Source organism: Carassius gibelio, chromosome B6, assembly GCF_023724105.1.
Source record: "Carassius gibelio isolate Cgi1373 ecotype wild population from Czech Republic chromosome B6, carGib1.2-hapl.c, whole genome shotgun sequence".
NCBI classification, from domain to species: domain Eukaryota; kingdom Metazoa; phylum Chordata; class Actinopteri; order Cypriniformes; family Cyprinidae; genus Carassius; species Carassius gibelio.
This window is the reverse complement of record NC_068401.1, coordinates 26,936,620-26,960,136: the sequence shown is the minus strand read 5'-3', so window position 1 is coordinate 26,960,136 and position 23,517 is coordinate 26,936,620. Positions and strand designations below refer to the sequence as shown.

General features: G+C 36.7%; 3 protein-coding genes across 4 annotated transcripts; all 3 read left to right on the top strand.

Moving 5' to 3' along the window:
- Positions 1-447: 447 nt before the first annotated feature.
- LOC127959838 (peptidyl-prolyl cis-trans isomerase G) lies at positions 448-8,208 on the top strand. 2 transcript variants are annotated; one of them, XM_052559226.1, is made up of 13 exons: positions 448-598; positions 1,670-1,734; positions 1,850-1,924; positions 2,088-2,195; positions 2,273-2,317; positions 3,498-3,585; positions 3,851-3,880; positions 3,982-4,121; positions 5,015-5,186; positions 5,493-5,702; positions 5,844-5,925; positions 6,484-6,635; positions 6,844-8,208. In XM_052559226.1, the coding sequence occupies exons 2-13, from the start codon at positions 1,674-1,676 to the stop codon at positions 7,790-7,792; spliced, it is 2,112 nt and encodes a 703-aa protein (XP_052415186.1). In that variant the 5' UTR covers positions 448-598; positions 1,670-1,673; the 3' UTR covers positions 7,793-8,208. The 2 variants fall into 2 exon arrangements, with proteins under 2 accessions (XP_052415186.1, XP_052415187.1); XM_052559227.1 differs by lacking the exons at positions 448-598; positions 1,670-1,734; positions 1,850-1,924; ... (1 more) ...; positions 2,273-2,317; positions 3,498-3,585 and adding an exon at positions 3,627-3,648 and having other exon boundaries at positions 3,805-3,880.
- Positions 8,209-8,883: 675 nt separating this feature from the next.
- On the top strand, positions 8,884-11,114 carry phospho2 (phosphatase, orphan 2). The gene is made up of 2 exons (XM_052559915.1): positions 8,884-9,007; positions 9,134-11,114. Exon 2 carries the CDS (start codon positions 9,143-9,145, stop codon positions 9,866-9,868), a length of 726 nt encoding a protein of 241 aa, XP_052415875.1. The 5' UTR covers positions 8,884-9,007; positions 9,134-9,142; the 3' UTR covers positions 9,869-11,114.
- A 481-nt stretch (positions 11,115-11,595) lies between these two features.
- On the top strand, positions 11,596-17,602 carry ssb (small RNA binding exonuclease protection factor La). The gene is made up of 12 exons (XM_052559806.1): positions 11,596-11,716; positions 12,243-12,301; positions 12,387-12,490; positions 13,017-13,191; positions 13,378-13,485; positions 14,548-14,651; positions 14,750-14,821; positions 14,897-14,939; positions 15,023-15,160; positions 15,246-15,438; positions 15,520-15,636; positions 16,548-17,602. Exons 2-12 carry the CDS (start codon positions 12,245-12,247, stop codon positions 16,640-16,642), a joined length of 1,206 nt encoding a protein of 401 aa, XP_052415766.1. The 5' UTR covers positions 11,596-11,716; positions 12,243-12,244; the 3' UTR covers positions 16,643-17,602.
- Positions 17,603-23,517: the final 5,915 nt, after the last annotated feature.

Sequence of the window (23,517 nt, the reverse complement as noted above, 5' to 3'; positions counted from 1 at the left end):
GATTTAAAGTTTAGTAACAGTTGCTTCTTTGTGCTTCAAAACTGCTCTAAATATTGTTTTGTTGCATGCTACTAGTATGTGAGTGGTGAGATTTTTCATCAAGTCACCCGAGGGAAAAAATCAGTATGTTTACGCCTGTAGGTGGCGACAAATTAACGTCTATTTTTCTGAAGGAAAAAAAAAGAGTGAGTGTGTAAACACACTTCAACAAATGACACAATATCACGTATTAAATTAATATTAAAATTAATAATATTAATATAATTAATTATTAATAAAATAAATGTGTTTACAATATATGATACTCAAATGAAACGAAACTCGTTTTTATATGTTTTAAGCGTCCGTGGTCTCTAGTTCAGGCGAATCTTTAACGTCTAGTAGGTGGCGGTAAATGCACTTAAAGCTTGTTTGCCAACCGCCATAAAACGTCAAAGAAGAAGAAGTAGGCGGTTTTTCTCTTTTTTACCCAGAAAGCACCGCTGGTCTCCACTGCGCCATCTTTACAGACCTGCGCGCTGAGGACACGAGAACGAAAGTCAATGTTATAAATGTTTTTGTTCATTTTGGTAGCATTTGTTTAACTTGGATCAAACATGTAAGTTATACTTCCTAACATAGATATATATTTAAAAAAAACGTTCAGTAGGACTTGTACACAGAGAAGAACGAGATAGAGATCTCAATATACTCACTCATGGACACATGTAGCACGTTAGCATGCTAGTCATTCAATCATTAAAAACGTCGCGCTTTTAGTGCTTTATGAGTAAATATAACTAACTGCCCGGTCCTTTAAAGCTAATTCGAGAAATATAGAGTTTAAACATATCGCAGTTCTCAAAGCGTGCTGCTGCTGTTGTTGTTGATTTGACGTGTTTAAGCACAAACTGATTGCAGTGAGACACGGAACGCAAACATAATTTTAATGTTTTATTCTAAAGTTATTTATCATCTTAAATGTACTCTCACTTTAATGCTTAATTAGAGCATGCTAATCAAATGGGATTAACAACTATTGACATGAAGGAAGAGGACTTGCTGCGTAATAAATATGAAATGCTATACTCCTTTGTGGTGAAGTTTACAAAATGTCAAAAAACATGTTCAAGTTATAATTCTGAACAAAGCCAAAATGATTTGCAAGTCATGGAGTATGTTGTTATTAGCTGTTAGCATTATTAGTTAGTGTAATAGTGTTGGTGCACTAGTGAAACCGATTTTGATGGTATTTTAAAGGGTTAGTTCGCCCAAAAATGAAAATTATGTGATGATTAACTCGCCCTCAGTCGTTCCAAACGCCAATAACAAAGATAGCACGTCAGCAGCATCATGAACTCGCTCACAACAGACCCGGAAGAGAAGACAATGCTGAAATAAAGTCTTAATTTTTGTTATTTGTGGAATAAAATGTATTTGATGCTTCAACAAATTCTAACTGACCCTCTGATGTCACATGAACTACTTTGATGATGTTTTTCTTATTTTTCTGAACATGGACAGTAGACCGTGCACACAGCTTCAATGGAGGGACAGAAAGCTCTCTGAAATCTTAAATATCTTAAACTTTGTTCCGAAGATGAACGGAGGTCTTCCAGTGAACTAGCCTTTTAAGTCTGTGAGCTCAGGTGTGTGTCTGTACTAGTGTGTGTTGTGTTTGTGTCTGCAGTGTGATGGGGGTAAAGGCGCAGCGTCCTCGCTGCTTCATTGACTTTGGCATCAGTAATGTTCCAGGTGAGACTCTGCACAGCTGTTCTTCAGGACCTCAATGGGATACTTTTTCCTTCTTGAAAGTGTGGGATTATTTCCCTGTATAATATTTTTCTCCCTCTGGTTTTCCTTGCTGCAGCGGGTCGAGTGGTCATTGAGCTTTTCTCAGATGAGTGTCCCAAGACATGTGAAAACTTCCGCTGCCTGTGCACAGGTATTTATACAAACATATATAGAGAGATGCAATGTGCACTATTAAATATTATGCAGAGATGCAGTAAATGTACTGTCGGTGTGAGAGATTTTACATAAAGTCTTCCTGGTCTGTTTATGCATTGCTTTGTGTTTTTTTTTTTTTTTTCGTCCTCTGTCTTTAGGTGAGAAAGGAATTGGTAAGACTACCCAGAAACCCTTGCACTATAAAGGAAGTCTGTTCCACAGGATAGTGAAGGACTTTATGATACAAGGAGGGGACTTCAGTGAAGGTACTGCTGTTTTTTTGTTTTTTTTAATCATGTACATCATACACGTGATGTTATTTGACAAATGTTTGACTTAACAGGAAATGGTAGAGGTGGGGAGTCTATATACGGAGGTTTCTTTGAAGGTGAGTGGGCTTTTTCCACTTAAGAAGCGCATATGTGTGTATATATATAAAATATGGGTTGTGCTGATAGATGATAGTAGATGTCTCTGTTGATAGACCACGATATTAGGCTCATTCTCCTGTTAATGTTTTAAATAATTTTAACTTATTTTTATTAGGCGGCCTATTATAATTCGGTTATAAAACTGCCCAGCTATTTCAGTTCAGCACTGCATTTCTCACACACACGTGTACACACGCAGAAGAGGATTAGAGCCTGTAGTCGGTGAAGTTGTACCGCTTTGACTCTGATAACTCGTTAAATGAATGAAATAAAAGAGATAGAAAATGAGGAGTTGGTGTCCCACACATTTTATGGCTGGTGCGCGGCAACACGATCTTCTCAAACATGAGAGATTAACAATCTTGGTATAACAAGTAAAGTAAAGACAAAATAGTAAGGCGGCAGAGCGAACTTCTCATCCATAGTGATTCTCACATAGTCATTCTACGTGATCACCACATAGTGTGTGTTATAAGTTAAGTGATTAATCTCTTAAAGGGCACTCCGCACTATAATGTGATGCACGCAAAATACATAGTTTTGGCCGTTACAAAGTCTCCATACACAAACAGACATACATCGTCTGCAGATAGAAGGTATTTCATTGCACTTTAACAAGTAATCTGAACAGCCTATATATGTGTAGTATTTTAAACAAAGCCTCACTAATAAAAACCTATATAAGTTGCATTTATTTAGAACCAAGAGAAAACATTACCGTCTACAGCCGCGAAAGGGCGTCCGACCATATATGAACCAGCTGTTTTAAATACCAGTAGATATTTTTCTATTTGATGTTAGTTTATTAGTATGTTTGAAAGTATATGTTTTTGATTATTGGTGATTCCATAGGCTCTCTCTCGCACACCAAATAGTTATGCTATGACAAGAACAAAGAGTCTCTCTCTTGCTCCACACATGCACGTTAATATCGTCTGTCATCGGTGACGATATGTCGATTTGAAAAATGACCATATCACCCAACACTTCCATAGCAGGATATCTAATATAACCTCCGTTCAATTTCATTGTAGGTTCTTTTAAATATTTTATTTTAGGTGTATTCAAGCACTTTTTAGTAGTTTTAGTTATCAATTTCAACAGAGATTTCAATATTCTGACATTTCCTGTATCTAGATGAGAGCTTCACAATGAAACATACCAAGGAGTTCCTGCTGTCGATGGCAAACCGAGGGAAAGACACCAACGGCTCACAGTTTTTTATGTGAGTCCAGCATACGCGCTTCTAATGGATAGCACCGGCCTCTTTGAAAATGGACGATGATCTGTGACTATCATTTTCTTTTTCACAGCCTCGATGTAGAATAGATGTATATGTCCTCCTCAGTGCATTGGTTTGGTCTTGAGCTAGATATGAACTGAAAATGATAATGTCTCAGATCATTTTATGGTGTGCATTAATCACTGTTTTTGTGTTTGTTAGATTTATATTTACATTCTGCCTCACTGTTTTGTGTCCCTGACCATAGAACTACAAAACCAACTCCTCACTTGGACGGGTAAGTGTGCAGCACAACGTGTTACTCTGTATTTGATAAGCAAACTGCTAGGTAACGCATCTTATGGAGTGTTGAACAGGTTCTGCTGCTTTGTTCCACAGACTTCATGTGGTGTTTGGTCAGGTGATCTCCGGCCAGGAGGTGATCCAGATGATCGAGAGTCAGAAGACGGATGCCAACAGCCGACCTTACGCTGAGGTCAAAGTGCTCAACTGTGGGGAACTTGTTCCAAAATCTAAAGGTGATATTCCAGATTTTCTTTTCTCTTGTTTAAGCCTAGAAATGTTTAGATGTTCTATGTTATTTGCTTTAGCTAATATTTTGTGTACTTGTGTATAAATATGCTTCTGGCCTAAGTAGGCAGTCCCTATGAAATCAGTTTATTTTTTCCTAATTCACTTTTATTTTTAATACATTTTTTGGATTTGAATAAAAGTATTAATCAAAAAGCATAATTAAACGCCTTAAACTTGAACAATTTAACAATTTATGTGCCGTATTTTTGGACTATAAGTCGCACTGGACTATGTTGCATTTTAGAACCAATAGAAAGCATTACCGTCTCCAGCCACGAGAGGGCGTGACTACAAGAGCACTGAGCAGCATAGAGCGCCCTCTCGCGGCTGGAGATGGTAATGTTTTCTCTTGGTTCATTTCTCTCGGTTCATGTCAAATTAATTTTGATAAGTCGCACCTGGCTATAAGTCGCAGGACCAGCCAAACTATGAAAATAAGTGTGAATTATAATACGGTAAAATACGGTAAATTAAAATAATGAATATGTATACACATGCTTTTTTTTATTATAAAAAAAAATGGGATAAAGCAAAAGTTTAAGATCTAGTCAGGGTTCTTCAATCTCATTCATTTTGTGGTGACTTCTACACAAAAGCATTCAGAGCCACTGTCAGTTAAGAATTGACTAAACTTATTTAATAGGCAAGTACAATCAATGCACATAATTTGTGAACTGTCCAATGCCATGAATGTCAGTATTTAATGGTCACTATGATTACCTGTCTTATTCACTACTATCTTTTTAATCGCTTGTGCAGAATGTTCCTGTAAAGTCTTATTAATATGTCAAATTGTTATACTGTGTTCTAAAGTATTGCTTCAACTTCTGTCATCCAGCAAAGAAAGAAAAGAAGAAGCATCAGTCATCCAGCGAGAGTGACGACGACTCTTCCTCAGACAGCTCCTCCAAGTCAGAGGAATCAGAGAAGGAGAAGAAACAACGGAAGAAAAATAAGAAGGAACTCAAGAAAAAGAAAGAACAGAAACACAAGAAGAAAGACAAGAAAGGGTGCAGTTGCCTTTTTATGATGGGACTCTTTCACCCTACAACAACGCTAATATAAAATGCTTCAAAATGCTCAAAGATGTGCCTGTTTTGAGCACATCATTACTAAAAGCTCAACAGAGTACCAAGATTATCACAGACATAAGCACTCTTAAAATTCATAACATATAACACTATCTGAAATAATTTTACCAGCCAGATTCTTTTTTTTTTTTTTTTTGTACGAACCGTGTTCATTCTTGCTGAAAGTGATTTTTAAAGTAGTCATTCTTCAGAAGAGTAAGAATTTCAACATGTTGTCTTCTGTAGGTCTGATGAGGAAGAGGCTGATCCCCAACCAGTGTCGACCATCCGTCCAGAGGAAGTGCCAGCTATTCCTGAAAACCGCTTCCTATTGAGGCGAAGCCCCCAGAAGGCCAAAGAAGAGGAGGAGGGGAAAGAAAAGCAAAAGGAGGACTCTGGAAAAGACAGACAAAGAGAAAGAGACCGGGAGAGAGAGAAAGAAAGGGAAAGGGACAGGTAGAATGTGATATGTTGATACGTATTTCATTCAGTAATGTCGTGGAGGATGCTTTGTTGTACAGACATGGATGAAATGCCGATGTTGTAAGATTGTTATATTTTGCTCTCCACGGCCATGACTTGTAAATTATATTCCAGACCCATGGGGAACTCACGGCAAAACCGCACAAGACTGGTGATGACCAGGTCTGGGCGCAGAATTAAAGGAAGAGGACCGAGGGTGAGAGAATAAATAAGATTTGCTGTGAAAGGCAGATCGTGAGTTAAATGTGAAAACACTTAAAACGTTTGGGTTCGGTAAGATTTAGGAAAGACGTCTCTTCTGTTTAGAAGGCTACATTTATTTGATCAAAAATGCAGTTAAAACGGGACTATTGTAACAATTTTTTTATATTTTAATACATGTGATCAAAGCTGATTTTTCAGCATCATTATTCCAGTGTTCAGTGTCACATGATCCTTCAGAAATCATTTTAATATGCAGATTTACTGCTCAAGAAACATTTCTTATAAAAAAAGAAACTTTTTTTTTTTTTTTATGGAAACCATAATGCACCATGAAGTTCAAAAGAATAGCATTAGTTTAAAAATAGAATAAAAAAATATATATAATACTTTAAGTGTTACTTCTGGTCAATTTCACACATCCTTGCTGAAATAAAATACAAATAAAAGAACTGATCCCAAACTTTTGAACGATCTATGTTTTGTTAAACATCTTTTTGATTTTAGTGAATAAAATTAAAGCTTGTTATTATTTTTATTTATTTTTCCTTAGCGCTACCGGACACCATCTAGATCTCGCTCGCGATCATGGGATCGGTTTCGCCGCAGTGAGACGCCTCCACACTGGAGGCAGGAAATGCAAAGGACACATAAAGCTAAAGCCAACACCGCCGCCACCCAGGATCGATGGATCAAAGGCGACAAGTATGTGCGAATTTTAGTGTGCACGCAAATATTGCATCCAGGATTCATGCAATGTGTTCATAAACTTGTTCACTCAAGAGTTATCCATTTAATATAATTTGTAAAAAAAAAAAAAAAATATATATATATATATATATATATATATATATATATATATATATATATATATAAAATCTGTTGTGTTGTTTTTTTTTTTTTCTTCTTCCAGAGGAGATATGTCGGAGGAAAAGGCCGAAGCCACTGAGCCGGCCAGCGATAACAAAACTGCAGGACAAGAAGCAGCAAAAAAGATCTCTGAACGAGAAAAGAGAGATTCAAAGCGGGACAAGTCACGCAGTACCTCCAGAGGAAGAGACAGGAAGAGGGACAAACATCGCTCCAAAAGCAGAGAGAGGGATGCACGGAAAAAGAGCGATGCTGATGCGGAAAAGAAAAAAGCTTGCAGCCGGAGCAAGAGCAAAGAAAAGAAGAGAGAAAAGGAAAAGCACAGTAAAGCGGATGACAAGCAGGGACGCTCAAGCAGCAAAGACCGGAAAGAGAAAGATGCCAAAGAGCATGACAAGGAGGGCGAGCAAAGAGACAGAAGCAAAGAAAGTAGCAAACAACATTCAGAAGAGAATGACAAGGAAAAGTCAAAAGAGGTGGAAAAGAAGAATGGAGAGCAGCGACGTGACCGATCTAGAAGCAGAGAGAAGGGTCGGGACGGGTCACGGAGGTCCAGAGGCCGAGACAAGCGTGGCCAATCACGCGACCGAGGACGTGACCGACGCCACAGCAGCAGTCGTGACCGAAGATCATCTCGCCGGTCGAGAAGCAGAGAGCGAGACCGACGAGACCGTGGGAGAGACGCAGAAGACCGAAACAAGAGGAAGAGTGCAGACGAGTCAAAGAGCAAAGAGAGCAGAGGACGAGACAGGAGCTCCAAAGAACGATCCTCCCAGAGACAGAGAAGCCGAGAGCGAGATGATCGACAGAGCGGCAGGAAGCGGAAAGAAAAGAGTGACAGTGGAAGCAGTGATTCAGAGAGCGATGCTGAGAAACAGAAGAAAAGAAAAAGGAGCGAGAGTCCGAAATCTAAAGAGAGAGTGAAGGAGAAATCTAAAAGTCCACGCAAAGATGCAAAGAAAAAGGATTCCTCTTCCAGTGACAGTGACTGAGAGGCTGCATATACCACTTCATTTGTTTCCGGTTTCCCCATCAGTGACTTACTAACGTTGGATACAAAGAGACATTTTAGTCATCGTGTGAAACAGACATGCTCTTCTCCTGAACGCCTGGAATATTTTTTTAATGACTTGATACAGATCACAATGTCCTGATTTGTTTCGGTTATATTTGTCCTGCTTTTATCTGACATTTATTTTAATTTCCTTGCCCATATCTATACATAAACGTTTAGTGGAAATGGTTGCGTAATTGATTTTCTGTCCAATCTGAGCTGTGTTTTTTAAAATGGGTTTGTTGGGGACATGTTTGCATACTTTGGAGTTTTGTAAGGGCTTCATGTTTGTAAGGAGATGACAATGTTAGGTTCTGTTGAATTTGACAAATAAAAATTGATATTGAACCTGAACTTCACTTTCAGTGGTCCTGTTTATTAAAGTCTCTTCCTATTTTTCTTTAGGAATGCAGAATGTATTGGTAGTTTTTTTTTTTTTCTTCTTTCATTTATCTGTAGTCAATTGATATAAAAATATTAAATTGATTTTTGTTTTGTATCTATAGGTGTTTCTTGTATTAGAAACACCTTCTTAAATTAGTTTCTTAAATTAGAATATGGAAAAGTTAATTTATTTCAGTAATTCAACTCAAATTGTGAAACTTCTGTATTAAACTGTGTGCATTTAAATCTTTGATTCTTTTAATTGTGATGATTCTGGCTTACATTTGACAAATACCCAGCAATTGTGTGTGCATTTGGAGGGGTTAAATGCAGAGCACCAATTCTGAATATAGGTCACCATACTTGGCAAATGTCACGACTTTCACTTTGAGGTACCACGTGGTTTTTTTATTACTTTATTAATGCTTGAAATCAGTGTTTTAGGCATGAATTGAACTGGCACCTGTTTGTGAGTTATTCTATACCTTTATTACTTCTATTCCAAAATATTTACGAACAGTATATATTTTAAGAAAATTCCGTTCTCATTCAGAATACGCTGATTCACTTTGAAACAGAAACCCAAGTTCGATTCTAATGACCAATCAGAGCCTACCAAGACGTTTGAGTGACGTGAGCGGCAGCCAATCAGAGACGAGCCGTCGCACGCGGAGCACTGGCAGTGACTAATCACGCTTTGTGTTGTAAGCGAGTGTCAGTTTCAGAATCGCAAACGAAATCGAATAATTCACTCAGACTGCCGCTCCAGGTCAGTATATGCTTGGTTTGATTTCATGAATCTCGTTATTTAAGTTTCACAGACTGATATGTTGAATACTGAACATCTTTTTTTCTCACTCATTATATCAATACCGTGTTTTTGTCTCATTTCCAGCAAAGAATCATGAAGACCTTAGTAGTGTTCGACTTCGATTACACAATAGTAGATGACAACAGCGACACATGGGTGATCCGCTCCGTTCCTGAGCAGACGTTACCGGACTGGCTGAAGAAATCCTACCAGAGAGGCCGCTGGACCGAGTACATGGCTCGAGTCTTGACCTACATCGGTGACCAGTCGGTCCGGCCGGAGCACATGCGCGCGGTGATGGAGAGCATCCCGTTCACCGACGGCATGATCGAGCTCCTGACCTTCATATCTGACAACAAGAAGGACATCGACTGCATCATAATCTCCGATTCCAACAGCATCTTCATAGACTGGGTTTTGCATGCATCAGGGTTGAATTCTGCTGTGGATGACGTCTTCACCAACCCTGCAAGCATCGATGCGCGCGGCTACGTGAGCGTGCGCTGCTTTCACGCGCATAACTGCCAGCAATGTCCCGTAAACTTGTGCAAGAGCAGGGTGCTGCAAGATTTCAGAGAGAAGCAGGCTAAGGATGGTGTGCATTACCAGAGGATTTGTTATATAGGAGATGGAGGAAACGACTTTTGCCCCGTTCGTGAATTGAAAGAAGGAGATATTGCAATGCCTAGGAAAGGATTCACCCTTGAGAAACTGTTGTGCAAAACCATTTCGGAGGGTTCAGAAGCACTGCATGCGAAAATCATGCCCTGGGCTAGTGGCAATGAAATCCTCAGGGAATTAAGAGCTCTTATTGAGTAATATCGTATTATATGCAATATTGTGACGAACTAGACTCACTTTACTAATAGAATAATCACATGGTAAATCTGCACTAAATGCATCATGTGCATGAATGGGCATTCTATTATAGCTCATTCCCCCTTTAATCTACTTGATAAACTTATTTGGGCATGGTGTAATATCTTTTAGAATTAAGTTTATGTTTTGGTTTCATTGCACATTTTAAAATGTAATGTTTTTCGCAGTTTTACATATAATTGTTTTGACATTTTTTAGATTTAAATAATAAATAAGCTCACTGGCTGAATTTATGTAACAATAATTTAACAGTTTGAGGTGCTTGATATTTAATCCACTGAGGTTTGCTGCAGAGTATTGCAATGAACAAATTTAAAAGTTTTAACATGCTGCAAAGTATTTATTTTAAAATCTGCACGATGAAAATCCTATCTATAAATCCTAACCCAATGAATGCAATTATTGTCATGTTGTAAAAACGTAAAGCATCACGATTGTGACCCTAACCTTTAACACTGCAGTTTGCTACTGCTATGAAATGAAAATAGTTTAATATTTCAGTGCAGAAGATATAAAACCAACCTTATTTTTATTATTATTAGAAAACCCTATCTGCATGTCAGTACCATATTCCTATAAATACACCAGACCCCTTATTTTAGGCTTATCTTACTATTTTTCTTTGATTATATTTTATTTCTGTTTTTAAGTTGATTTATGTATTACAAATAAATCTAATAATTTGATTAAATAATGTTGTTATTATTAATGAAACACTTCTTTTCTGTGTGGATTTTCAATGTGGTGTCAGACTTTTGGACCCCGTTGTATGTTTCAGTCATGTTTGGAAAGCCAGCTGTGTCATAGACACTCGTGCTGAGTCCTGATAACAGCATTTTGGGGTCAGACGTGTCGCTCTTGACTTTAGATAAACAGTGTTGTGAATGTTTGTTCCTGAGTGTGCTTGAATTTTACATGCGTATTGTAAATGCAGCCGGATTCTTGATTCAAAGTGTTGTATTCAAAGCAGAGATGAACAGGGACTCTAGTATTGGCTTATAAATAAACAAAGTTTGCATGTCAGAAAAGTTTGTTAATATGACCAGAGCATCGTCATATTCTCCTAAACTGAGACCTTGTTCCTGTTAGTGTTTACAACAAATCTAGTGTCATTTGTGCTTGTGACACACAGGCCATTCACATGTTTAGTGTCTGATTATAATTGAATAAATATTACCCAGTCTAATGTTTGTGTCTTTGTTTCTTTGAATAAATGATTGTATCTGAATGGAGGTTAAACTAAGCTTAGATAGCAGCACTTTGTGGACGATGATGTTATTAGGGAACAGGACCTGGCTGCACAAACCTTTAAAACCATTAGTAATAATTATAGGCTGATGTGTTTTCTTGTACAGCCGGCTTCTTGCTTTTGTAAGGGATTAAAAAGTAATATTAAATAAAACAATATTTAGGCGTTTTCAGTTAGAGAACGCTGGAATATTGTTTTATTGAATATTACTTAAATTACCTTTTAAAATGTAGGCTATTAATATATTGCCTGTGTTTTATCAAAGTGGTGCATGGTACAAAAATAAATAAATGGTAATGCACATTTTAACTAATGAAATTATTTAAAAACGATTCAAAATAACATGATTTTAAAAGAGCTGTTCGATGTTTATGTAAAAAAAAGAGAAACTTTCAGGAAATAAGCGGATTCCGAGTTGAACTCACTTTCCCATGATCCTTCACCCGGACTGTTGGTGACGTCATAACAATACGACGCGACACGTTCGGGTAGCAATTCGTGTGGCGTTTGATTTAGTTCAGATTCAAAACGCAAGCTAAGTGAGTATGGGGATTTTGAAACGTTGATTGTTTTTCTAATGTTTACAGTGTCGCTATGCTTCAGAACGGAGACGAAAACAGAAATGTCAGATCGGGCGCTTAATGTTTGTTCAGTGTCATTCTGTAACATGTGGCGCGCGTGGAGCAACGTTACATGATTTATAAACATTACATATATTGACTGCATTTATATCCTAAAGACAGGTTATTTTAATTATATTAAACACTGGATATATTCACTTCAACAGCCAGCACTCGATATAAAACAAGCTGCACGCAGTTTTGCTATAACGTAACACACAGACACACACACACACACGTGTTTTGAGCATCACACATTTGTCTAGTCACGCGGCTGTCTGGAGTCCACACACATTTCTTATAACAATCTTTTACCTAAATTATTATGCTGATAATACAGGCTTGTGATGCCAATCGAATAGAAACCGTGTTAAAGTTTACAGACTTCTTGCACTTTTGCAAAATGGAAAACACCATCTGTTTCTGTTACTTCTCGTCCCAGCAGAGATGGCAGACGATCAGGAAATGTCTCTTTTGGAGAAGAAGGTGGCAGAGCAGATTGAGGTGAGACGATGAGCCTCATAATTAGGTTTATTTTCTCCTTCAAAGCCTTGAATGACACAAATTTTATGTTTCTGTGTGTGTTCAGTACTACTTTGGGGACCACAATCTCCCTCGAGACAAGTTTCTGAAGGAGCAGCTGCAGTTAGATGATGGCTGGGTCCCTCTGGAGACGATGCTGAAGTTTAACAGGTACATACGAGAGAGATCATCATGTTTCTGGAAATTGGAAAATAGAAACTGGGTTTCTGTGGGTCCTTAAATGTTTTAACTCCCGTTGAAATCCTTGAAAAGGTTGTACATTTGAATAGAAAGTCATCGTTTTGTAATGTAAGGGCATTAAATGTTGCATTCGCTGCAAAAAATCCTCAGTATTTTTGTTTTGTTCTGCAATACAAATACATAAAACATCCTTAAATCAAGATACGCTTGGTTAAAGATGCATTTTGAAGAAATGATACTAAAATAAGTGCTTCAAACAAGAACTAAAAATGTCAATAGGTACAAAAACGTATTTCCTTTCTGAATTAATAGCTTTCACAAAACCTGCAGAAACCCTGAAGAATGCTTTTTTATTTCCTGAGGTCACCACAAACTGTTGTTGCAGGAAAAGAGAAATATTCCTTAAAAAAATAATAATAAAAGCACTCATAGTCAGTCTATGTAGCTTGTTAATCTAATGGCACAGGGTTCTTGCATTTTGTGTTCGTCCTCACAGACTGAAGAGTCTCACGTCAGACGCTGCTGTTATTGTGGAGTCGCTGCAAAAATCTAAAACGGGTCTGTTGGAGATCAGCGAGGACAAAACCAAAATAAGACGAAATCCCAACAAACCTCTCCCAGAGGACAACGAGGAATACAGGGACGCGCTCAAACACAAATCCATCTACATGGTGAGCGAATGGGAACAATGACATCAAGTTCCCCTTCGCATTACCTTTGCTCTAAAACAAACAGCATATAATACGTTTTTAACAAGTCATCTTGTCCTGTTTGTATTACTCCATCCTATTGTTTTCCTCTTTTGTCAAGCCACATGTATCTGTCGGTTGACTGATATGAATGTTTCAATTCAACAGAAAGGTTTTCCTCTTGAAACCACGCTGGATGAAATTAAAGAGTGGTTTGCAGATAAAGGCAAAGTTGAAAACATCTACTTGAGGAAAGGAGCACAGAAGACTTTCAAAGTAAGGCTTTTAATGTGACACGACAAGTATCTCAGGAAGAATTTTTTACGACTTCAGTGGTCAGACCAGTGTTATTATCTATATACTCTTATGGTATTAATATTTTGAATGTTTCAATGAATTATTTAAAGATTTCTATTTTTAGTAATTTTAATACACTTAAAAGAATTGTAACCAAACATTAATAAAACATATTTAGAATACATTTTACAAGAAAATACTTGAAATTCAGTCTTCAAAATTTCATATTTATATCAATGTGTTGCTGTTTCTTTGCTAGTAAATTTCACAATTAATAAGAAAAAATTGCGTGCGTTCAGTTTTTAAGTGTACGTCAAGCTTGTTTTATTTTAGTTAAATGCCAAGGCAGCATTTTAAGTTGGCATTTCGTGTAATACTTTTATTGTTTCAGCTTTATTTTAGTCAATCAAAACATGACAACGTTTCAGCCGAAAACAGGAAACTTTTTATCTGTTTTGGCTGTTCGTTTACACCGAAAATGCATATTTTTGAAACCAAGTTGCAAAGTAAAGGTTTATGAAAACGTCACAGTTATCATTTCTGTGTAAACGCCCAAAACGTGAATCTTTTAAAATGGTGACTTCATGCGCGTGCGTAGTAAATGTTAGATATGTAGACATGCGCAGTAGGTGTCGATTTTAAAGGCAAGTGCGAAGAAACATACACAACAATGGCAGAGTACGTTACCGTTGTTGATGCTCAAAAGTTTATTACAGCAAAGTGTGGATTTACTTTACCGATATTGCAACCAATAACCGAGACACTTCATATACAACATATAACTTCCCTTAAGGTACTGTTTAGTAACAAGGTGAGAGCGCCAACTACTGGCCTGGCATATGTAATACAGCTTTTTTGCGAATCTTTAAATGTGAATCTTTTGAAAATGTTATCATGTATATGTGAAAAACTCAAGGGAAAAACGTACCCGTTTTTGACTAAAACTGTACTTAGCATTGTAAAACTAATTTACTGGGAGTAAAACGAGACATTTTGTATCTACCTCAGTTTTTCTGTTTACGTTGCTGTTATTGTCTGCAGGGATCGATCTTCGCAGTTTTAGAGTCTGAAGAAGCCGCCAAGGCTTTTGTTGAGCGCGCTGATGTCAAAGAGTACAAAGGAAACGAGATGATCGTCATGATGAAGTAAGTGCTCCTGCAGGTTTTATTTCTTCATTTGTATCAGAGCATTTCATGTTGATTTCTTAGTACCTGAATGACTTTGAATGTTCTGGTGTCTGTAGAGATGACTATTTTACTAAAAAGATGGCCGAGAGGAAGCAGAATCGTGTGGAAGCAAAAGCCAAAGCAAAAAGGTAATGCACAACACCCGTTTTGTGCAAAAAAAAAGCGAGATGAGTTAAGTTATAATTGGTAAATGTGCATTTCAGCGAAAAAGAGGACAAGCAGAAACAAGCCGAAGAAGAAGAGCTGGTGAGTTTTCATGCAGAAACGCAAATGAAAACGCTTTTCAGATGTGACCGTGTTAATAATAAATGGCTCTTCTGTTTACCCAGAAATCCCTGAATGATCAGAAAGGCTGTCTGCTGAAGTTCTCCGGTGAACTGGGTCAGACCTCGAGAGAGGACTTCCACACGATCTTCTCCGATCATGCTCGGATCAAATGGATTGATTTCACCAGAGGAGCTAAAGAGGTGAGGAATGAACCAAATACTTCCCTCACACTCTTTATTGGCAATATGAGTTACACCTTAAAGATGTCTTTGATCTCTCCCTCAGGGCACCATCCTGTTCCACTCGAACGCCCAGGAGGCCCTGCAGAAGGTCCGAGAGGCTAACGGAGGAGAAGATCCAAAGGTTAAAGAGCAAGATGTTCAGTGGGAAGTACTGGAGGGAGACACAGAAATGGAGATGCTGAAGAAAATCATCGAGGATCAGCAGGAGTCCATGAACAAACGTAAAGCAGGCAGAGGTAATCCAGAGTAAACACACGTGCAGGTGTCTCAGAGTTTAACACATTGCTCTTATGCTTCGCCGTGTCCTGTGAGTGCAGGAGGTCACCGGGGTCGTGGACGAGGCAGGGGGGGACGCAGAGACCGAGGAGGAAGAGAACAGACCCAGTTCAAGGGAAAGAAGACCAAGTTTGATAGTGATGAAGAGGGAGATGAAGGTAAAAGGGGACACTGATGTCACATACACTGAAAGAAATGGTGTAGAAACAGTTTTCACTCTGAAACTGCTAGTAAATTTTGTCACACACTTTAGTTTTGGGACCAGTTCTCACTATTAACTACAACTTTTGCCTCCAAATCATAGTTGGCTGCTTATGGTTGTGTGTAGATATGGAATAAGATCTAAATCTGATAATCTAGAACAAGGCATTAATATGTTCTTTATACGTACTAATCAACAGCCAGTATGCTAGTATTATGCAAACTAGTTAATAGTGAGAATTGGTACTTTAAAGTGTTACCTAAAAACTCACATATAGTAAAAAATAAATAAATAAAAAAAATCATGTTTGAAGTTGAAAGACCAAAGTAATATTTTCTTAATTTACAAGTAATCTTTAATGTCATTTTAATAATATAAGTGTCAAACAAAAATAAAATGTGTATAATGGTTTTGTTTTAGATCTATATTTGTATTTATTTGTTTATTTAACTTCTTATGCCTGGTAATACTTGTCATTTAAAACATTTAGAAGTAGAATGAAATAATATATGCAAGACATAGATGTTGTGGTTTTAGTTTTCCTTAATACAAAACTACTACAAATCAAAACAAAACCGAATAGTACGAGCTACGAATTTGTTGCATAGCCTTTTAAATTTTTTAATATTGTAATAGCAGCAAAGCAGATTCATGTCCTTGACACAAAACTGCCTTTGTACATACCTTTATAATTTAAGATTTCTGATATTTTGTTGAGCCTGAGGATGAGACTGGAAGTTAGTCAGGCTTTTTATTAGTTTCATCACACGCAGACATGTAATATATTAAAATGCCGGAGTAAATAAAGTTTGCTTAGAATTTTTAGCTTTAATCATATGAAATCTGATGCATTTTCTCCTTCAACAGAACAAGCCAGTCCGAAGAAGAGACCTCTGGAGTCTAACGGTCAAGGTAATGAAGAGCCAGCTTCCAAACAAGCAAAAAGCGAGAACGGTTCTTAAGGGCAAAGAACCCCACAAATTTTCCCAAAAATCGAGAATCCTGGAAAATGCATTCTCAGACTTCTTCCTGTCAAAAGATGCAAAAAAAAGCTTTATGCCACACTTTTTTTCTGAACTCGCCATGAAAAAGGATTTTTTTTTTTTTTTTCTGTGAACAAACATACTGGGTGCCTGGATGTTGTGTATTTATTTGCCAAACACACGCTTATGATTGCTGGTATGATTTAAGATCTCATCTGCAGCTCAATAAATGTCATTTTTAAAACCTATTCATTTTAAGCAGTTAGCTGGAAGCGCTTATATAACTCTTGACATCTTTGTGTATTATATGTACTATAATATACAATATACTCTATATAGATTATAACTGCATTCCCTGAGCGCTGACAGTCTGCAGAATCTACACCGATAATCAAAGAGCTGATTATCTGTTCATACTGTCATTGTAATGCAGTACTCTATTATTATTATCAAACTGTTTGAGGCCTTTAAGAGAACTTAAGTTGTTGTTTTTTGACAATGTCAGAAGTTTTAGTAATAAGCATTGGTCAATATTGCTGTTTTTTTTTTTCATTAACGAAAACCTGTTTTCCAGCTCCTCTAGTCACTTTCACAAACGTAACATAAGAGAATAAGTGTGTGTTATCCCTGTTTCTTTTTATACGTTGCTGTAAAGTTGCTTTAAGCGGTTACAGAGGCATGTAGATCTGGAGAGTTTTCATTAGGAGGAATTAGATTTGACTTGAAATTTTTTTTTTAAGCATATTTTCTTTATCACAGAAACATGTCTCTTAATCTAAAGTGCTGTTTTAGATGCCATGCTTTATATTTTCCCATTCAGGGCTTCAACAAGCACTCATTTTTATTTTTTCCCTTATTTTTTTACTGTCTGTCATCTGTTGAGATTAATATTACACAAATTTAGAAATTCAATAAAGAGTCATGAAAATCTAAATAGTATTTATGTGTGTGGTGTCATCCTTTTTTTTTTTTTTTTTTTTTTTTTGTATTTGTGAATGTTCTTTATATTTAAATGAATATTCTTGCAGTTGAACAGGCCTTGCAAATCTACAGCTTTAAACAGTGGGATATTGCTTCATATTGTAAAAAAAATTGCAAAAATTATAACAGCAAATAACTTTGTACTCGATGCTTCTGACACAGACTCAAAACCATAGTGAATCCTTCCAAAATTACACGTAAAACTTTTAAGAATTTATCATAAAAAGTAGTAAATGTTGTCTAGCTGGAATTCTCATTTAAGAAAAGTGTATATTTAGATTGCAGCTGTAGCAGACAGAGAGCTATTGTGCTCAATGGAAATATGTTGTATCATGTCTACAGACTGAATCTAAACCTGATATTGCTAATATGAGTACCGTGTTTCTGCCTTTCTTAAGTCTTGATTAGCCCTTCCATAAATGAAGGCCTTAAAAAGGTCTTAAATCTGAGCAGAAGAGATTTCATTTTCAAAGTTGTGGCATTAAATGTTGCTTGCACTGCAAAAATAAGAAAAGAAAAAACGAAAAAAACAAGATACATTTAGTTGAGATACAAAATTACCCAAAAAGTATTGTTTTCTGAGAAACTGATCCAAATAGATTTTCAATTTTAAAGTTCACGCAAAATTACGTTGTTGGTTTTTTTTTTTTTTTTTTTTCTAAATTAAAACGTTGAAAAGTAAAAATCTGTTGAAATCAATATATTTCGAAAAACTGACACCATGTTCCCTTTTCATCAAAAGTGTTACATTTGCCTTCATAACAGCTGCATGAAAATAAAAGTGATTATGATCACCTGTAATTGAAAGGTTTGTATGGTCACAGCACAAACATCGCTTCATCATTATGATGTATGATGTCATAATGTGTTGATAGGAAATATGTAAAGCTCGACTTTTTTGATATCAGTTCACGTCCAGCAGGGGGCGCCATGCCTTCAGTTTATTGCCCAAATATCAAGACGTTTCACTGCAGTTTTTGCATGCTAAATTCAAGGTTGCTTTGCTTAGAGGTGGTGGTGCCCTTTGGTGTTTTCCCTTTGAGTAGAATGCAAATACGTTTATCTGTGGTTGTTTTCCTTTGGTGCAATGTCACTGTTGGGAAGCAAAGAAAATCTTCAGTAGACTGCTGTTGATCCTCGGCTCACCGCATCGGCGCATTGCAGTTTCTTTAACTCTTCCCAACAGGGTTTGAGAATTTTTGTCGAGCTCCATGTTTTTGAAAATTGTGTGAAAATCTTTGGGCTGAAGAGATGCTCGGTAAATCAAGAATTTCATGCTTTGGCCAGTGAGCATCAATACCCGAGCAAATACACAACACACTAAAAACAACTGCAAATGATTTTAGAAACAAATGTAAGCTGATAATAAAAATAAAAAAAAAACGCTTAAGCCAGCCTGTTGGTCTTATCTGGTTTAAGCTGATCTTCCAGTCTGGCTAAATCAGGTTCTAAACTCCTTCTTAAACAAGCCAACCAGTTTAGGCACTTTTTTACCCCCAGCATTAATCTAGTAACCTGTTTTGCATGTGCAAATATCATCATCTTTGTAGTGTCACTCTATGTGACAAACTGATTGTTATTCTCATTTCTCCCAGTTAAGATGCATTATTATTTTCTGATGTTCTTCCGCTATAATGTCTTAGATTTTGCTGTTTTCAATGGTCCCCCCACATTTCTGATGTCAGTTGACATGGAGCGAGCAGCTCACAGTATCATGCACGCACACAGGTCTTCATGCATCAGTGCACGGTCTATTGTCATCCTTGATTTGCATGCACAAGCAGTCACCAGCATGTCAATGAGTGTCCCTGGTGTCTTTCAATGTCTGCAGCACCTGAAAGTCAAACATTCAACTGTGGCTGTTCAACGCACATAATGCATGTCTTGTGAAATGAATGCCAATGGTTTTACGATCTTTTACAGAGATATCGCCATACGTGACATGAATCGTTTGTTAACAAATAGGTTGTTGGGTGTCATTTAGTACACAATACAATATCTACAGCGCATCAGTTGGAAATTCACAGCACTTGTTGAAGTCAAGTAGATATAAGACTGGATACAGAGGATAATGCGTCAGTGCTTTGTAATTACCTTTTTGCATGTAAGCAACCCCGTCACGTCACTCTGTCCCAGCATGCATGCTGCTGATGGACACTCATTGTTATATGACCTTGAAAAGTGCATGTGTAAAACCAGCCACAGGCACCTACAGCTCGCTCTCATTCACACATGGTCAATACCTGAGCAATCAGGGCTTTCGTTTAGTAGTCTGTGGGTGGCGAGGGCTTTCAGAGATTAATGGGCAGAGAGATCCGCCTGATAACGGAGGGTTAATTCCAGCCTCAGTGCATTATGTCCAGCTGTTAATCAGTATTGTAAGTTGATAAAGAGGTTATAAGAGAAGGATCATGTGTTTGTGTGCAAGAAATGGGGAATGTCCTCTGTTCAAGGTCACGGTACAATGTGCAATTGATGAACACTGGATGTGTGTATTTTGACTGAGATATAGTTTGGCGTAAGCCATACAAGGGCGAAGAATCAGACGAGTGGGGTTCTTCTCCCTGAGGCAGTCTTGACATCACAATGACAAGATGATTAATTTCTATTTTTAGACTTTTTTTTTTTTTGCCAAAAGTCATGCTATGATACTTACTTGATGCAAGTCTTTAGAAAAGTCAGCAGTATCTTTTGATTATAAAAAAAGTGTTAAAATACTATTCATGATGTATTGATGTATGGTTTATTAGGATCAGACAATATTTGACCGAGATACAGTTATTTGAAAATCTGGAATCTGAGGGTTTAAATTGTCCAAATTAAGTTTTTAGCAATGCATTTTACTGATCAAAAACTAAGTTTTGATGTATTTAAAAAAATTACTAAATATCTTCATGGAATATGATCTTTACTTTATCTCCTAATGATTTTTGGCATAAAAGAAAGATCTATAATTTTAACCCATGCAATGTATTTTTGCCTATTGCTAAAAATATACCCCAGTGACATGAGACTGGTTTTGTGCTCCAGGGTGACATATCTTTATTTTGAATTCCTTGTCTATGCATGCATTAATAATTGTTTTTTGTCCATCCTCAGATTCCCACCCTTAAATATAAACATACAGTATATTATCCAGCACCATTAGTTCTACAGATGTGATTATTTGCATTGTGTGATTTGGTATTGTGTTTAAGTGATTCGTAAAGGATAAATCCAGTGAGTTGTGATCCTTACAAATAAAATCTTCATTTTAACATTCACTGTTTAAAAACTGTTTAGAGGTTCTAAAAGTCGTAACATTTTTGGTTCCCCAAAGAAGCTTGTTGAACAATTCTTAAAATAAAATTTTTTAGTGTTAAGAACATTTTAATAACTTAAACTTTATCCACTTTAAATGTTTACAATTAATTATTTATTAATAAGAAGACTTAATCTTTAAATTTAATTTGAACTATTCCTTTCACTTTTTAGCAAAAAAAAAAAAAGTGCTGCACAACTAAGGTTTAAATTAAAGCATAAAAAATGTTGATATTGTGTGAGATTTCTTTAAAAAATAACGTTTTAATAAACGTTGTCAAACTTTTGTTGTTGCAATTCTACACGATATTATATTTTGTCATAATTTCCAAAAGTGAAACAAAACTTTTATTTTGGCAGATTGTAGTGAAGTCCTTTGATTTAATGTTTCCGTGCTCCAGTATGTAAGTAGATATTTAAACAGCCATCTTTAGTGGTTAAGTCCATATCACAATTTAATTGTGTATCCCTTACTTTTGATTTATTCATAAAAATGTGATGAAATTCCATGACATTACACTTCATACAGTAAATTTTGTGGATTTCATCATACGGCCCTACAAGCAACATCCTAGCATCACTGTGGTGATTTTTGTCTGGGCAAGTAGGCTACCACACATATTTTCTTTTAGGGTATATAAAACTAGTTAATTGTGTAAAGTCATTTGACTCTAACAGCCATATCACTATGTATCTGTGGTAATTAGAATCTGGTTGTTTGTTCTGTGTACCTGCCACTAATTAAACAGATGATTAGCTTTAACAAATTAGCCAAACATCACTTGCCTACCTGTCATAGCAGAAGGATTGATTGATGGAGTTTCTAATAAGATCTGGAAACAAACTAAACACCAGTCCTCTGCCTTTTTTTTTTATTTTTTATTTTTTATAAAGCAGCCTGAGCATTTGCCTTTTGTTGGTTTAAAATGTTCGTCTAGCCTGACCACGCATGTGGTTTAGCTGGTTGACAAGCTCAAGCCAGACCTTCTTAGGCTCGTTCAAGCTGTTTATTTTTATTTATTTTTTATCTTTGAGTAGCATATGGATATTTTTAAAGTAGCAATGAAACTGAAGCATCCATATTAAGTCCCATAGAAAAAAAATATATATATATCACAATATCACAAAAATCACAATTCAGGCTTTGTTTCTCGGATTTCAGGCTTTTTTTCAGAATTCAGAAATCAGTTCTGACTTTTCTTTTCTTTCAATTTTGAATTTACATTTCACAATTATCTTTTTTCCGCCATGGAATAAAAAAATCTAAAGGTATTTGCTACTATTCATCTAACGTTTCTGACCTTATTTCATGCAATGTTAATAACAGTATCTCACAGTTATTTTTGTTTTCTCATAATTATATCAGAATTATGAGACGAATGTAGGGTGGGGATTTGTTTCTGTCCATTGGATGTTGATTGGATACAGGCAGACAGTTTGCAGTCAATTTTAAGTAAGGGGCGGTGTTTAAGTGGACAAACTGATTGGAGTTATTTGCCATATGTCACCAGACACCAATGTAGTTGCATATAAATAATGACATCAAAACAAAACACACAACTGAAACACATGCATGGATGAATTGTTCACTTTACGCTCGTGCATTAAGAAAATAGATGGCACTTTAAGTGCAATCAGTATATATACAGGAATATGTGTGGTCACATCTTGTTTCCACCCGTTCTGCAGTCTCCCAGAGATAAACGCAGAGATGCAGTCTCAAGGTCAGCTGAAGATCTCTCTGCATTGGGCTTTTCCACTGCTGTCAGTTTTGCAGCTGTAGTGATATTAATGCTCAGGTCGTATGTGCATATGATTAGTGAGTTTTTGCTTTGATAAATGGTTGTGGGGTCGCTATCAGCCATCCTGACAATATTAATGACCACACCGACGCTAAGCAGAGGGAAGCCAATGAACAGAAATATTGCTGTTATCTGTGGGGCCATAATCATAAAGAAAATAGAGAGATGTTTAACGGCGGAGCACAAAGGCATTTATCATCTGTAAGAGGCGTGTCTGGGTGGTGAGTCTCATGGAGGGCCGCAGTCGTGTGGGGGAGTGTGTGGAGTGTGACATACTTTTAACATCCATTTTGTCTAACTAGGACATGGAGGGTTACGTAAAAACACATTTACTTCAGTATAATGTAGCTTTTCACTCTTGTGTCGATAGTGGTCACTATATTTAGGGCTAAGGATCTGAATAGACCTTTAACCAGTTAGGTTTTCAGCATCTCTAGTTTCCTCTGACATTCTTTTGGAAAGGGAATTTTAAAAATCAGCATGATGCAATTATATCTATTAATGGAGTAATACATTTTCAGCATAGTTAAACTGCCATTTAAAGGTTTGTAGTCGGTAAGACTTTCTTTTTGAAAAAAGTCTCTTCTGCTCACCAAGGCTACATGCATTTGATCAAAACACAGTAAAACAACAATATTGTGAAAAAATATTTTAATTTGAATAGATTTCAGAATGCATTTTATTTCTGTGATCAAAGCTGAATTTTCAGCATCATTCCTCCAGTTTATATGATGTTATATGTAAACGTCCTTAATATATAAACACATTTAG

Coding starts and splice junctions, on each gene's coding strand:
- LOC127959838 (XM_052559226.1), top strand. CDS start 1,674: ATGGGGGTAAAGGCGCAGCGTCCTCGCTGCTTCATTGACTTTGGCATC. Junction 2,196..2,272: donor AGGAGGGGACTTCAGTGAAG/GTACTGCTGTTT, acceptor TTGACTTAACAG/GAAATGGTAGAGGTGGGGAG. Junction 3,881..3,981: donor CCAACTCCTCACTTGGACGG/GTAAGTGTGCAG, acceptor TTTGTTCCACAG/ACTTCATGTGGTGTTTGGTC.
- phospho2 (XM_052559915.1), top strand. CDS start 9,143: ATGAAGACCTTAGTAGTGTTCGACTTCGATTACACAATAGTAGATGAC.
- ssb (XM_052559806.1), top strand. CDS start 12,245: ATGGCAGACGATCAGGAAATGTCTCTTTTGGAGAAGAAGGTGGCAGAG. Junction 12,302..12,386: donor AGGTGGCAGAGCAGATTGAG/GTGAGACGATGA, acceptor GTGTGTGTTCAG/TACTACTTTGGGGACCACAA. Junction 15,637..16,547: donor TGATGAAGAGGGAGATGAAG/GTAAAAGGGGAC, acceptor CTCCTTCAACAG/AACAAGCCAGTCCGAAGAAG.